This window comes from Montipora foliosa, chromosome 1, assembly GCF_036669935.1.
Source record: "Montipora foliosa isolate CH-2021 chromosome 1, ASM3666993v2, whole genome shotgun sequence".
In the NCBI taxonomy this organism is placed as follows: domain Eukaryota; kingdom Metazoa; phylum Cnidaria; class Anthozoa; order Scleractinia; family Acroporidae; genus Montipora; species Montipora foliosa.
The window spans coordinates 26377176-26393447 of NC_090869.1; the positions used below are offsets into that span (position 1 = coordinate 26377176).

At 37.7% G+C, this 16272-nt stretch overlaps 1 protein-coding gene across 1 annotated transcript in view; it reads right to left on the minus strand.

Moving 5' to 3' along the window:
* LOC137995273 (DDB1- and CUL4-associated factor 11-like) overlaps positions 1 to 16272 on the minus strand; it is a 37066-nt gene that overhangs the window by 12871 nt on the left and 7923 nt on the right. The window contains exons 2-11 of the mRNA XM_068840848.1: positions 14616 to 14758; positions 14329 to 14360; positions 13963 to 14043; positions 9216 to 9280; positions 9014 to 9114; positions 8584 to 8686; positions 8322 to 8365; positions 8172 to 8226; positions 6617 to 6685; positions 5481 to 5538 (exon numbers count right to left, since the gene is read on the minus strand). Of these exons, the coding sequence (XP_068696949.1) occupies positions 5481 to 5538; positions 6617 to 6685; positions 8172 to 8226; positions 8322 to 8365; positions 8584 to 8686; positions 9014 to 9114; positions 9216 to 9280; positions 13963 to 14043; positions 14329 to 14360; positions 14616 to 14758 (751 nt within the window). The remainder of the gene's footprint in view (positions 1 to 5480; positions 5539 to 6616; positions 6686 to 8171; positions 8227 to 8321; positions 8366 to 8583; positions 8687 to 9013; positions 9115 to 9215; positions 9281 to 13962; positions 14044 to 14328; positions 14361 to 14615; positions 14759 to 16272) is intronic.

The following is a 16272-nucleotide window of genomic DNA, read 5'->3' on the forward strand; positions in this document are numbered from 1 at the left end:
TTTTCCTTCGAAATTCGTCCGATTTCCTTCAAACTCAGTCAATTTGGGCGCTCCATCCCTCGCATTCGCCTGTCGAATTTCAGCGAAATCGAATAAAACGCCTCCGAGTTAGACATTTGCTAACCTGAGTATCACAAACGCCTGATACTCAGGTTAAATTCACCTCATTAAATATTCAAAACCGGAGCACCTCATTTGCATCGGGCATATTTACTGAGATGAATTTTCGAAGAGGAATTTCTCCGCGACTTTGTGGTTTAATAGGTCGAAATTGAGCACACTTGTTCGAGGGGTTCAAGCGCTTCGGTGGTATGAATTGGGAAGACATTGGTGGAAACCCGGCCGAGAAACGCTTTATCGAAAAAAAGCCATCTTTCGACAAATTCTGACTCGCTCGCCTTTTACCCTAAAACCCTGAACCAACGCGTGCTAAATCGCTGCGAAAGCTTTACAGAATAAAACACAACTGTTCACAGCAAAAGCCGTTACTGGCAATCACCGCAAAAGCTTTAATTGCTAAACCTGTAAAGACAATTTCAGCAAAATAAGTCCAACCCCACACTTAAAGTTAAAATCTGACATTAAACCGTGAGTCAATCGCTGCGAAAGCTTTTAAATTGTCCTTCGTTCGTTGTATCTGTCCCAGAGTAAGGCAGGCTTCCCAGAAACAAAGTCTTTCGATTTCGTGTCGTCTCGGCTTATCTGTGAAATCCACGCGTTTCAGCGATCTTCTGTTAGCTGTTTTTACCTTTCACCGTTCTTATCAACAACGATAGGTATACGGAATAGACTAATACCTTCCTTGTTTCCAGATTTTACTCCACAGCCAGGTATTATACAGAGAACCATCGCACTACAACTCACTCACATCTCTCTCTACGCGTCTCTGTTTACGATTCGAGGGGCTCCACAATGGCGGTTAACGACGGTTGTCAAGGACTAAGGTCACGTGGGTGAAAACCAAGAATATGGTAGTGAAAGTTTTCCGTCGAAGACAGTTCCGTTCAGTTTGAAAAAGGTACGTTTAGGTTTTCAACAGTTCAATAAGGCCCAAATGAGTCACCGACACGCCACCGACGCACCACCAACGCACCACCGACGCATCTTGTATGTTATAAGTTTAAACAGCGGCCAACGCGTCGGCCGACAGTCGGCCGACAGTCGACCGTCAGTTGGCCGACGCGTTGGCCGTCACGTTGGTGGGATCGGATTCTTAAATTTTACCGCCATTTGGAGAGTAACATTGAAGCTATCAAAGTATACCAATGTTTATCAAAGCTATCACGAAGTTTTGCAAGCTACGAGTCATCAAAGTCACGTGAATACAACTTGAACAACATCCCTGACATGAAAAACAGTGAGGCAACCAAGCAATCCAGACACTAGTACTTGTGTGGTGGACCATAATGAAGAAATGTCGAAAGACTCGGTCACTGATTATGTAACGAAAACTGATGAGGAATCCGTACCAATCTCCTGCGATAGAGCAAGGGCTGAGGCAGTACATGCTCCCCGGGACAGAGAACCTTCCAGGATTAATTATTATAATTATTCCTTTCAAGAAAACGTCGAGATTGTTTCAGAAAGACAAGGTAATTAGAAAGTGTATGGTGCATTATTTATATAAGGACTGAGTTCTTCTGAGTCGAGAAAGTGTTTATCTCTTGCTTTTGGAAAATATTATCTTTATACCTAGACCGCAACTCAGACATAACAATCTTCGAGAGTAGGAGATTCTAATCGTCATTTTTATCTTATTACCCGCAGGACTGCTGAACACAAAAAAGACTTGTCAGTTCTATTGTGCATTCAAGATCAATCTGCTACTACGCATTCGACAAAATCGAACCAACAAAATGAGAATTATTGTCTAACAAGAGAAAAGCTATTGACATCAGGAGACATTGAATCGAACCCAGGCCCTGTTGCTTATGGAACGAGTACACATACAGCACATACAATACTGAGAAATCCTTCTATAGCACTGTTGCAGGCTCGATTAGCTCAAAAAGGATTGAAGGCACTAGAATGTACCTCAGATAGTTCATGCTTCTTTTCTTCTGTTGCCCACCAGTTATACAATGATCCTTCCTATCACATGAATGTGCATGCTGCTGGAGTCGAATCCATCAGAAACAACCGTCAAAAATTTATTGGACCCATTACAGAGCAATTGTGCGTTTGTTGTCACAGCAACATACATGGTGTGATACACTTGTTGTGCAAGCAGTTTGCAATGTATTAAATGTTTATACAATACGTATAAATGAATCCATTGAGGGTTGGGCACCAGTAACTGTTATCAGACTGAGTCCTATAAGCAGACAACAGGGAACTACTGTGAACAATGGACATCTAGATGGAAGAAACTATGTTTCACCACTTCAGTATTATAATGACAGTATATCAGGTTATGAAATCAGCGGTGTTACCAATGTCAACAATTATTCAGAGCCTGGTAATAATTGATTAATTAACAATGGCCAAAAGTGATGTGAGTGTCAGTAATAATTTCTACCAAGCAGTGGCAAAAAAGAGCTTATATGAGAGAATCTATCAAGTGGAAGAGACAAAATCACTTGAAGAGTTCAGGGAAAAGAAAAACAACACAAAACGCCAAAACAGATCTGAAAATATTGAAGCAGCAAGGGAATAGGAAAAGAAAAGCAATCCAGAACATATCAGAGACCTAAATAGAAAAGCATAAAACCATTAAAAGAAAGCTGTGCAGAGCTCAAGGCTAAACCAAACTGAAATTTGTCAAGGTCAAGACTCTATTAGACATTCATGTCAAAAGTGATTCAGTCTTTTTCGTGATACGATAACACATGGCCCTGAATATATATGCACTTCCTGTGATCAGTTATGGTTCACATCATCTGTTTTTAAGTGTAACAATATCAAATATAGTGATAAATATTCACAAGGTTTGTTGGAGGAATGTATAACTGGCACAAAAAGTGTCAATATTACTGAATGGATCTGCTCTACTTGCTAAACCTGATGACATTAACAATATGACCTGGCAACAAAAATCAGACCTTATTCAAAATTACCGTGTCATCTGTGCAACGAACTTTGAACACATGGTACAGCTCTTTATAGAGGATGTGTTAAAGATTTATCTTATGCCTATTGGAGAAATGGTATACTTATTTCACAGGGTTGAATTCCAGCAAAGGGGATTACCTCACATACATGCATTATTTTGGGTATCTAGTTGCATATAAGAGCCCATGATCGTGCTGTTACACAATTATCCAACTATCAATGCTAATGCATTAAGAAAACTTCAGCCTGCCAATTTTAAATAATCGAGGTAACTTTCATATCCACGAGTAATGACAGTGGCACTTTGATTTATTCTACTTCATTTTGATTCTTGTTCAGAGGTTTCAATAAAATTAATTGAAGTTGGCAGATGGTTTGAGTAGAGTAACCGACTGTTGTCATCGTCAAAATGGTTTGAAAGAATCCATCTTTTCTCTTGAATTACTATTTTAATCAGTTCAGTTCCCAGTTGTTCAAAAGGTAGATAATGCTAGCCACCTTTTGAACAATTAGGGCCGGGAAAAAAAGGCAGCCAACTTCTCTGTCAATCTAGCTATCTGATTGGCTAATTTGCCATTGTTGATACATGTAAGAGTCTAGACAACGCTGCTTGCATCGTGCTCGCGTCAATTTGTCACGCAATGTAATAGCCAATCAGGAAAGCTCAAATTGGGAAATAAAGCAATCATATTGCGAGAAAGTTCTAGACAATGCTTGGTCTTTCTTTTTGTCATGCTCTGAAATAAACACTTTCTTTGGCGTTGAATATTGTGGTAAAAAACAAATCGAAAGTGGTTCAGCGTTGTCTGTACTCTTACCAACAATGATATTCGTCATCACAATGGTCAAAATTTGTTGTAGACTCACAAGGCGCACAACATTTTGACCACCATGATGACAAATATAATTGTTGATGAGTACAGACAACGCTGAATCACTTCCGATTTGTTAAGTAAACAACACTGCTGGTATTCATCGGCTGTTGGTGCTTACTGAAACCACCACCGTTGCTATGCGAGAGGGGATAGCATTCTAGTTATAGCACACACCTTCCACTGGTGTGTCTCGTGTTCTATTTCTGACTTACACATTTTAGTTTGAAGGTTCTCTACATTGCTCCAAGAGTTTTCTCCATCATGTGGGTACTCTGGCTTTCCTTTCTCTCACACAAAAACTCAACATTTCACTTGACCTACCTGTATTTGATTTGATTGGCAGAGTCCTGCTAATCATGCACTTGTGCTGAGTTGTATACCCTTGACGCATGTACTTTTAAAGTCCCTATGACCCTTATTTCCCCCCTGTTTTTTAACTTTTTGTTTAAATATCTGTGGCGGGCCTTTGGTTTTTGGCCAAGCCAGTTGGGTCCTGGAAACTAATGATGTCAAAGAAGTCATCAATGTATGTGCAATTCCATTCTGAATTGCCAGAACATTCACAGCATCCGAAGGGTAACTATTGTCCGACATTTCTATAAAGACTTCAGAAAAAGCTCTAGATTTTCAGCAAGACTTCTATTCCTAAGAGATGAGAACAAGTTACTTCTTTGATGTCATTAGTTACCAGGGCCCAACTGGCTCAGCAAAAGGTTTTTTGCATATAAATCAAATGCCCACTCAGGGCGGGGTTTCAATAACTTCTGAAATAGCCATCCATGATAGCCCATTGAAGGCGGCAGTTTGACAAGTTTATGATAGCATTTTTAGTGAAAATCAAGGCAAACTAGCCGGGCGGTGTGAGGCAAAGCAGGCGGCGGTATACCGCCGGTAACTGGCTCCTATTGAAACCCCTGCCACTAAAGCACATGAATACATTATGAGGGAAAATTTTTTGAACTACTTCACTCCATGCAGACACTATACATGTAGATATTTCAACGAAAAGTTAAAAAACCAGAAAAAAAAAAAAAGCGTCATAGGGACTTAAAATAATTATTAATAAAGACTTAGTGATCATTATAATCCTTTTGTACTGTTTAATAAACATGCAGGAGTGTTTTATTGGGTTTAAAGGAGATCTGATAAAACACAACATGAAAGATTATTATGGCTTCAAAAACATTCCACAAAAAGTGCGTCCCTCTGCAGACCAGACAATGCAAAACGTGAGAGGAACATATTAGCATACAAGAAAAACATGCCGGGTCTCATTACTCTTCTTTATCAAATAAAGAAAATTTTCTAATGAGGAGTGTTTTATTGGGCGGTTTCAAGCTCATGCATGTGACATTTTATCAGTGTCTTTGTAGGCTGTTAGGTTCATAAATTACATGTATTAATGCCTTTTTGAAATTGCTGTCAAACACATCTCGCTACATGGGCATTATTCAACCCTAATTTCAACTGTCAATTAAATTTAACAAACTTAATGCTACAGTCAGAAATGTTCTACATCATTTTAGCAATGATCTACTTGAATTGCTCACTCACCCTTAAAATTCGTTGATCACTTTCCCGGTCATAGACATATAAACATGCATCATTGGCTCTAAAGGTACAATACAAATATAAAAGTACAGACAAAAAAAATTTGTTCATGATATTATTTGATTTTTGAAAGGAAGGAACTCCCTGGCCAAAACCGGCCAGACTTTTTATTTTACTCTGTATAATGCCAGATGATTTTACTCATCAATGGGGAACCCCCACCAATCAATGCGTTAATCCAACGTGAGTTTCATCTTATTTAGAGGGGACTTCATACTACGGTCATGCAAATGGAACGGGAAGGCTATTTGCATGAGTGGAAATAATATTCATCTTCTGCACTGAATTACTCACTGATTAACCCTTTGAATCCCAAGCCTGAACCGGCCATACTTAGTATTTTTACTCTGTCTAATGCCAGATGATTTTACTTGTCAATGGGGAACCCCTGGGAGTCAATGGGTTAAATAACTACAACAAAAATCATTACAAATTTAAAACACAAGGTTAAATGATTAAAAATGCACCAGCACGACCCACTATTTGGGGGACAAGCAAAAAAATTGTGTGTTATTGTGGAAATAAATTCCACTTGTAGTTCTTGTTGTTGTAGTTGTCAATAATAATAATAATAATAATAATAATAATAATAATAATAATAATAATAATAATAATAATAATGATAATAATATTGTACTATAAAGGAGGCAGTGTGGCCCAGTGGTTAGGGTGCTTGCCTTGAGATCCGGAGATTCCTGGTTCAAGACCTGCTGTGACCACTCCTTGAATTTGTTCTGGGTAGTCCCTGGTTCAACTTCCCAGCTGCACTTGTAAATAGCCAACTGGTTTGCCTATGGCCAGTTGGGATTCTTAACAGTTGTTGTTGTTGTTGTTCCGTCATTTCATTAACTGTGTTTCATTGGCCCTAAAAAGCTCCTATGGGGAGCGGTCAATTAAGTATGTATTGTATTGTATTGTATTGTATTATTGATGTTAATTACTCCATCAGAAACCGATAATTATATCTCTTGGATTGCTTTACGGAAGATGACAAAAAAAGTTTCCCTTTTAGACCTAAACTCAACTACTACAAGAATACTCTTAAGGTTAGAGTTAAGCTTACGTGCCTCATAACTCACCCTGCCAGGATTTCCTTATTGTCATGTGAAAATTTAATCGAAAAGGCACAGAATCTCGAGTCCTCTGGACTAGGGTAAAATGAGAAAAACTATTGGTAAGCAGTTGAAAAGTGAACCTTTTGTTGGAAGATAAATCTTACGAGCATCCAGCTTTAAGGATATCTGATATTACTTTACACTAAAACAGTGGATAGTTAAGCATTGTCCTTTAAATAACTATTTTTTTCTTGATTTGACTGTAATGCAATGTTCGGTTAATAAAATATTTCATTGTATTTACTCAGATTATTTACTGGCTGCTTCAGTTTATAGTGTGGTCTATGTCTGGTCAACTTCAGTTCAAAAACCCCGGGAGCCCGGCCCGTGACCGGAACGCATGACAAGCTGTTGCGGTACATACACAGTTACCGTAAACATACTTTGTGAAGGGCTTTTGTTGCTGGGCTTATCTAGCCTGCAAAGCAGCCGGGGGAGAGGAAGGCAAAGCGCAGATGGAAGAAGTAAAGAAGTAGCTTCTTCTAAATAAAAAAACGAATTCAAGACTAGAGTGCAAAAATCGATACCCTATTTATGGCCAAAATGGCTGAAAAACCCTACCCTTTGGGGCCGCACATACCTATATAACCCCTTTTTAGGGAGTACCCCCCAGGGCTATTGTCTGCTGCTATCATGGACCGAGATTGACTAAACCAGTCAGAAAGCTAGAAACACGACATCTGAGGTAGAAAATATAATAATAAATTATTAGAATTCAAAGAGAAAGTCCACGTATACAGGTGACATCAATGTGAGCACTCTTATGACTTCGAGTACTGTTAAGTTGGCACTACCAAGGTTTTACTCCTAAAAGATCAGTGTTTAAGCAACTGAACTAATAATAATAATAATAATAATAATAATAATAATAATAAATAATAATAATAATAATAAATAATAATAATAATAATAATAATAATAATTATTTATTTCAAGGTCGTAGATTAGACTCCTTTAAAGGAGAACTCAGACGTTTCCCTGAGCATCCCCAAGTCATGATAGACAAGAAGATACATTCCTCACAGCCCCGTTCCCTTTTCTCTGCCAAGAGCAGGGCAGGCACCTTACAATAATAATTATTGGCAGAGAAAGGCCCTTGGAATGAGGTTGATTTCCTCAATCATCTTGTCACATCATCAATTTTGTTAGTGTTAAATGGCTACTCCTGTCAGAATCAGAGCTGGTGAGATGCACTCAATAGTTAAAGGAAAGGAAAGGAACTTTTATTTAAGTGTCTAATCTTCTAGCGCTGTAGAGCACTAATCGGGGACACTGTAAATTGAAATTAACAAGTTAACGCAAATCAAATCAAATTTTGGTTTTTGAGGAGAAGGGAAAACCAGAGTACCTGGAGAAAAACCTCTTGGTGCAGAGTAGAGAACCAACAAACTCAACCCACCTATGATGCCGAGTCTGGGAATCGAACCCGGCCACATTGGTGGGAGGCGAATGCTCTCACCACTGCCACCATCTCAGCACCCCATTACATCTACCATTACTACATGTACCGGTATTTCACCTTAAACACAGAGCAGCGTGTGTTTCATGATCTCCATAAATGTTACAAAGATGAACTGAAAAAAGAAAGATGAAGAAAATAAGAAAAAACAGTACCAGTAATTGCTAACACAGATCTGAGATACGGAAGAATACAGAATCTAAAACTCACCGTAGTCTGACCAACTAGAATAGATTAGGTACTGTTGATCAGGGCTAATAAAAATGAAGAAAGATAAAGAAAAAAGTCATCTGGGTATTAAAGATCTGGTGGAAATCTTTGATGATAATTTTCACTAGCTAATGTTTTTCTTCCACATGGTTTTATGCTTACTATAATACTGAATCTAAAAACCATAACTTGCTAAATTATGTCTAAAAAGGTATAGTTATTAACAAGGACTGGTAATGCCTGTCAAAAATACTTGCTGTACCTGTAATCAGTATCGATTATACTCCAGCCAACATCTCTGGCTATTATGTCACGAAACTCTTTGAACTGTCCATTTGTTGTATCATATAACCGAATGTGTTGATCTGTTAAAGAGACATTATTTTAGAGTAAAAGCAATTTAAGACTTTTTACAATTGGTAGTTAACATTAAAGCAAAGCATCAAAACCCCGCTAATACAAGCAATAATGAACCTAGTTTAATGGCCTAGCTTCTACAAACCACCTATAGCTCAATGGTAGATTTTTTCCACAGATCTCAGAGTCACCATCAATAAAAGAATGCATTTTTCTTCAATAATGAACAGCCCACCAAGATTATAATAGATCAAAACATTATTAAGTGATAATTAAAAGGAATTATGGGGAATTATGCTTTTAACTTTACGACCCAAAGAAACAATGTTACATACCCTGACACGCTGAAAGAAAGACATTCCCATCAGAAGAATATCTGCCACAAAATAATTTTTGATGATACTGGGCTCTTCTTTCCATCTTGTTGGGAATGAAACTGCAAAAAAAAAAACAAAGGGAAATCTCTCATTTAAGCCAAGCCTATCACAAAAGATTTTGATGCCTTCAATCATCCTCTTTCCCAAAACCAAACCTTACTTGGCATAAGCAGAAGCTTTGTCACTTTGGGTAAAGTTGGGATGATGATGAAGGTAACTCTCCCTCTAAAAAGAAAAAAAAATAATGAGTATGTTTCTAGATCAAGGCAATAATTATTATCGTTTTAGTATACACATGTATCATATTATTATTTAAAGTTAAAAGAAATCTTATATTTTCTGGATTTCTACAGGTAGCCCAGGCTCTGCAAGTGACCATTTGAAAATACTAGATGTGAATCAGTGATTTCGGCACAAATAATCTTGATATGAATAACAATAACATGGTCTCCAAACTTCAAACATGTTTTCTGGTAATCATTTTTAGTGTCTGAAAGACCTAGGTACTGACATAGCCCTTCACTATAAAATGACAAGGTAGGAGGCATTCTTTCGAAGCTACATGTACCCTGGAATCTGGACCAAAATTGCAAATAAAATCCCTCAAACAAAAAATTATCTTGCACAGAGCTACAGTACTGGCTGCAGGAATAACAGCATTACACACATGTATCATGTTTGTAAATCCGCCACACTGCGTGCAATTTACACGTAAATTATGTGAGCGCTATGCGGGAGTAAAAGAAATACACTAAATTGCGGGTAAATAGGTAATTGCACGCAAAGTCTTCACAGAACATGCAAAATTTTTCACGCAGAGTTCTGTATGAAAAAGGACAGAGTATTTACCGCTGTACATACTAGCACTAATTTTCGGATTTTTCTCAAAGAAAAATGTTGCATGTCTAAAAGCACTACTGGTTTCCAAAGAATTACCGGTATACAATTTCAACTTTGCATTCATAATTTTCACGAAAAGTGTCCACTTTGGTTGAATATTTCAAATACTTGGTTTGAATGACTATTTTGCTGGCACTTCTGTCGTCTGAATATAACGAGTTGGCCCACCATACAATGTATGCTTGCATTAGTTTACAATTCGTGTGATGTAATAGGTTACCACTGCAACATGAAAGCTCTCCAAAAACAACCTATAGCAATATTTCTTGTTTACAAACATTGACCTCACATTTCTTTGATATTCACATTTTGCCAACTATGGAACAAAAGAAGTCATTGTTTCAACAGCCAGTTTGGGTTCTGGTTGGCATATTAATAATAATGGGTGACGTCACAAGAAACATCCCTATATTTCATATTTACCGGTACTTGCCTATATCTCAAAAATGAAATTGGTAACCCTCATTTTTTATTGTAGAATAGTAATTAGCAATCAGAGATAAAACTATCGGCAAAGTGTTAAAAAATTCATGGGAGAGCTGCCCTAAATTTTCCAAAAATGTAAGGCAGCCCTGAAATGGCACCCACGGATTTTTTAAAACTATGCCAATAATTCTATCTCCGATGGCTTTAGAATTACTATTCTATTTAACAATAAAAAATTGTGATAAAGTGTTTTGTAAAAGCATATTTAAAATTTGTAGACGACGTTTGGCTAACATCATTATCAACTCAAAAAGTGAAAGATAAAAAATGTTCAAATACTAAAAAGACAATAGGTAATGGAGTGTTTTTTAAACAAAGAGTTTTGCGCAAATGGAATCAGTCTGCGTGTTGAGACTACATGTAGGATTGTGTTCCTTGATTAAGACCATCTCATAGACAAGACAGTCAAATTTTCCTTGGCATTTTTTTAAGAATGCAGAATTGGCTTTCTTTGAGGAGGCTTGTATCCCCATGGGCTGTCAAAAAGTGTTTGCCAATCGCAGAGTTTTTATTGGGTTGCCTATGGCAATCCCAGTTGAAAAGTGGGTGGGATTTGTTTGTTTTCTTTTTTTTTTTTTTTTTTTTCCGTGTCAGTAAAAGTCTTACCCGTCATTCCCCTGGTAAGTGGTGTCTTTGTGCATAGAGCCTTCTGCGCGTATTTTCTTAGGATCGAGAGGGTAGTGGAACTGCGTAGATTTCTCTGGTGGACACAGTAGAATCATTAACTTAGCCTGCAATGGCGTCGAAAGTCATGTAATGCGGATGGCGTTTTAGTGGATCCTTAAACATAATATACCCTTATGGAGCTCAATGATGGAAAGTCAGTTGGATAAACTAGGCAGGAATCTCAAAAGCGACGAGTACTGGACTTCGACAACAATCTATCGCCCGTCGAGACGAAATCAAAGTCAGCTGTATTTACCTGAAGTACATGGTAATTTGACATGATTGAGTTTCTTGTCTTCACGCACGCAATGAAATAGGACGAGGTTTTCGCCTCCAAAAGCAAATATGTTGTTTGTTTCAATAAATTTTTCGCTGGAAAAGGATTCTGTGGTATTTTCTGCCTTTGTGAATTATAATATCATGTTGTGTATTGAATTTTCGAGCTTAAGGTTGAAATGTGATATGGAAGAAGTTTTTTAGTATTGCTCTGTAAGCAGGAAGGGTTCACAGGCCTGTTGGAAGCATGCTTGAGTTTCAACAAAATGAGCCCCAAAATCAGTGAAAACTTGTGACACAGATGAATAATAAAGTAGCTGCTATTTCCAAAATGATGGAATTACCTGGTGATAAATAACGTCGTACGCGTCTTGGAGAGTAAATTTTGACTTTGCATAAACAAGAGTTGGGCGATTGTGATCTTTGTTTTGACTTCGCTCATTTCATTGTCAAACTTTATAACACTTGACAGAAAAAGAAACTTACAAGAACCCAGTATCTTGCCATCATTTGACACAGATGCTTCACGGTTTGGCTAGTAAACATGCCGCGGTAACTTAATCACGGCGCTCGCTGAATTCCGGCCATGTCACTTTCGATTTTGCAATTTACTTGAACGAAGCAAAAATCTCCCAAAATGTTTGTCGCTGATCGTAACTTTTTATATTCTATATTCACGGTTCAAAATTAATGTTGTTTTCATGTCGTAAATATTTTATTCTCGATCGACCGTCCCGGAAACTTCCTTCTGCTCTTTCCAAAAACTGTGAATCAATAGTTATTTGCTTTTTCATCGATATTTGTTTTGCATAAAGCAAGCTAACAAAATCTGTACCTTGCTGAGTTCGCATTTGTTAGCGTTAATAGTATTTTCGGTCAGATGCTTCTGTTTTTTATGAGGGGTTTATTGTTTTGGTCTCCCATCCTAACACTAACCCCGCTGAACAGGGCTTGACCTCAGTTAAGTTTAGTATTAGAAAGCTGTCAGATGCTCAGAGGGCACACTTGTGGTAAAAAGAAGTTGTGAGGGAACTTGAAAATTATCAACATGTCAGCCCAGAAGCCAATGTTTCTCGCTTCTCTTTTATTTGTTATTCTTCAGAGACTGGAATGCTGTATTTCAATACCACACAATTCAGTGCCTTCTGATTTTCTGTAGCACGTACCACAGGCAACCCAGTGTACGCTTCACGGAAGCATCTCGTTATGTTTAACATTACATTCATGAAGGTGTTGAGCCGTATAGCAGACATAATCTGAATCACACAGATCACATGCAAAAGAGTAAATAACGCATTGTTGATTTACGATTGGAGGCTTGATTTCTCTGGGCTTGAGGTCTTGTTGCTATTTTCTACTGATAAAGACCGGTTGTAGTTGCAGTGCATTCTTGATTGAAGGCTTCAGTTGTTGAGGATAGAGCAGATGCGCGATGGATCATTGTTTTGAGCAAGCAATCTTTACAGCGTTTGTCTGTGTGGCTATGAAAATGCAGCAACAAGAAAAGTGTTTGTTGGCTTTCTATATACTTGTGTGTCAATCTTTGTTCGGTTCTTGATTATCTCAATGTCGATAAAGGAGGTCTTGTTATCAATAGGAAGCTCCAGCGTAAAAGACAGGCTGAGGTGGAAGCTATTAACAGTAGTGAGAAAATCAATTGCAGTGTCAGTGCTGGGCATTCTGACCAAGGTATCATCAACATATCTCTTGTATAATATGGGCATCACACCATCGCAGGTAAGCTTGTCTTCAAGATGGCAGAGGAAGACATTGGCCATTAGAGGCCAAGGGGTGAACCCATAGCCCCACCGTTGATTTGTTCATATAGCTGGCCACTGAATTGAAAAAGCTGGTTAGTAGTGGCAACCTTGAGAAGCTTTGTGAGTTGATCCTTTTGCAGGTTAATTAAGGCCATAAGTTTGACCAATCATCGGTAAATGTTTTTTTGACTAAGACGTTGATGATCTCATTTAAAGGGACGTTAGTAAAGAGGGCTGTGACATCATAAGAGACCAATATGTGAGTTGCGGATTTCTTCAGAGAAGCGAATGGCATCGGTAATCGTAATCGACTGTTCCTCTACAAACATTTAATATACTCTTACGAAATGTTTTATAGCAATTTTGTTATTCTTAAATGTTTCTATAAAAAATGGGAGTAACCAAATTCACTTTTGAGATTCAAGTAAAGACGAAATATAGGCTGTTTTTGGAGAGCTTTCACATTGCCATGGTAACCTAATGTCACAATATGGGGTGCATTTTCTTAAGCAATAATTGGTGTTTCATATGGTACTATTATAATAACATTGCTGTTACATGAAACAATATGGTAGTTATAACCCATGTAATAAGGTCTCTTAAAAGTGGTGAAACTGGTTCCAGCTACCTTACCTTGAACTACTATGGAAAATGATCGCTATTTTAGGAAAGGTTTTTATTTCTTGCCTTAAATCAACTAAAATAATTATATACTTTATTGGAGTTTTTATGAAACGTGTGACCGTGAATCATTGACAATGCCACGAGATTGTCATTTGGGGTATACAGATACCTTAAAGAAAACAAGTACTTTATTACCATATGAAGCCTTGCACAAATATTATGATTGTTCACATTCTGACCACTTGATAAGACCGTGTCTTGTTTAAATGTACTTTCCTGAAAAGGAACCAAAAGAACAATAGTCAATTTAAAAAAGACGTCGATCAATTAATCAGTCAGCAATGAAATAATATTATATGTCCTTTTCCCTTGGGAGTGATTTTACTCGCTAATGGGAGGGCAGTTTAGGAATCAATGGGTTAATAAATTAAATGATTGTACCTATCCTATGGACCCTCAGGAAACTTTATTATCTACACTTATTAGTTCAAAATAATAAATAAATGTACAATGTACTAGAGTTGCTTGTGTAATAATCAACTGAGATGAGCATATACTTACGTCTACTGAGGATGTACTTGGATTTGGATCAGCTGTGAAAAAATAATTATGGATGTTGGAGATAATACAAAAAAACACTCAAAACAGAAAGGGATTTGTTGATTCAAACAGAAAGAATGGCTTTTTCATAACCTCTACATCTGGGCCTAGTTTTTCAAAGCAGGGCTAATAACTATAAGGAGTGAACACAACTCAGAGGTTGCTCAGGTAAATTAAGCAAAGAATGGTGTTCACAACCTTGCTTTAAACAACTCCGCCCAGAATTTTAAATCAAGCTGTACACATACTCGGAGGACTAGGAATATTTCCATCATGGAAAGCAAAATCGTCGAAACCATCATCATCATCGTCATCACTTGATGACATGCCATGAATGAGGTGGATACCCCTGCCACCTTCAGAACTGGCTTGCACAATTCGGGCTTGGCCGCTACGGAAAAAATAAATAAGTGAAGATGATGGTGATTGCTTCACAAGAGTTGCGGATTAGATCCAAAAATAGATAAATGTTCCTGTGAATCTTGGAAAAAAATAGCAACAAATAGCACAACTATATAAATAACTAACTAACTAAATAAATAAACAAGATGCCTCCAAAGGCGTATCCGTGGAATGCAACAGTTGACACAAATTGCCCACTTACAGAAAATGGCGAGAGATTACCAGAAAGATACATCTGTAATATAACTTGAGGTTGTCTGTTGTAAAAACTCATTATTAATGTTACTAAATTTGCAAATGCAAACAAGGAAGCCCTATTTGTGGGTTCTCGGGATACGGGATCTTTCATTTATTTATTTTTTGGAATGAGACTTTATTTAAATCCTACAGTTTTACTTCTTTCCTTAACTACGTTCATCCAAAAATTACAAGATCAGCCTTAAATCATCCGAAAAACTTATTACAGATCACAGTTCAACAACTTATCATCCTGGGCCAGTTGTTCAAAAGCCGATTAATGCTAATCTCAGGTTAAAAATGAACAAACGAGTTTTATTCTCTACCCCCAAATGCTGTTCAAGGCTGATATTCCGTGAAACTTTACATTAGAAGAAGTCAATAAGCAAAGGAAACTTTCACCCAGAAGTTGAAAACATGAAACAAAAGTTTACTCTAATCCTGGATTAAGGTAATCGGCTTTCGAACAACCGGGCCATGTATTCGAATTCCGGTTCCGTAATCCTGGTTTAGTTTCTTGCAAACTGTTTAAATCTGCCGTGGCGAAGACAAGAAGACAACATGTGAACTCCATTTCTCAGAATGCTCAAAAATGTAAAATTCCGTAATTGCGCGTTCTATAGTCCAGTCCAAAGTTCTAGTTTTACAATTCCATAATCTCGATTTCAGTATTAGAGTAACTTGGTACCAAACGTTTCACAATAACTTGAAATCTCTTCAAGGAAAAAGCTTAAATCCAGTAGTCCCGTCTGAGTTGAAATCGCCAAAACTCTTTCTATTATCGATTCAAAACTCAACAAAAGCTACAAGTAGTAAATAGTTCTCACAAACTACAAAAGTTCGTCATGATTCTACACTCGAGCTGAACAAAAAACTATCAAACACGAAAACAAAAAACCCTAGTGATCGCTTCCCGAGAAAACAGTGTCTAGTTACTGCACTACCACACGTACGCAATGCGCTCCTACTTTATAAAATATCCCGTATCTCCTCAGTTCCCCCCTCCAGCCAAAAATCCCATATCTCCACTATTTTTTTACCTAAGTTTTCCGTGTCCTGATCGCTTTTCGGCCTTTTGGCTAAGATTAGTTTCTCGGCCAATGGCTACGGTCAAGTACACATGTACTAACGTACGGTACTTTTGTCAGTGCCGTAAGGGGCAAGCACAGAACAGTTTCGGTTGTTTAAGAAAAACAGCCGACACTGTTCTGGCACAGAGGGTAGGGTAATGCCCGTGGTTTACCAGGGAGGATGATGAAGATTCGG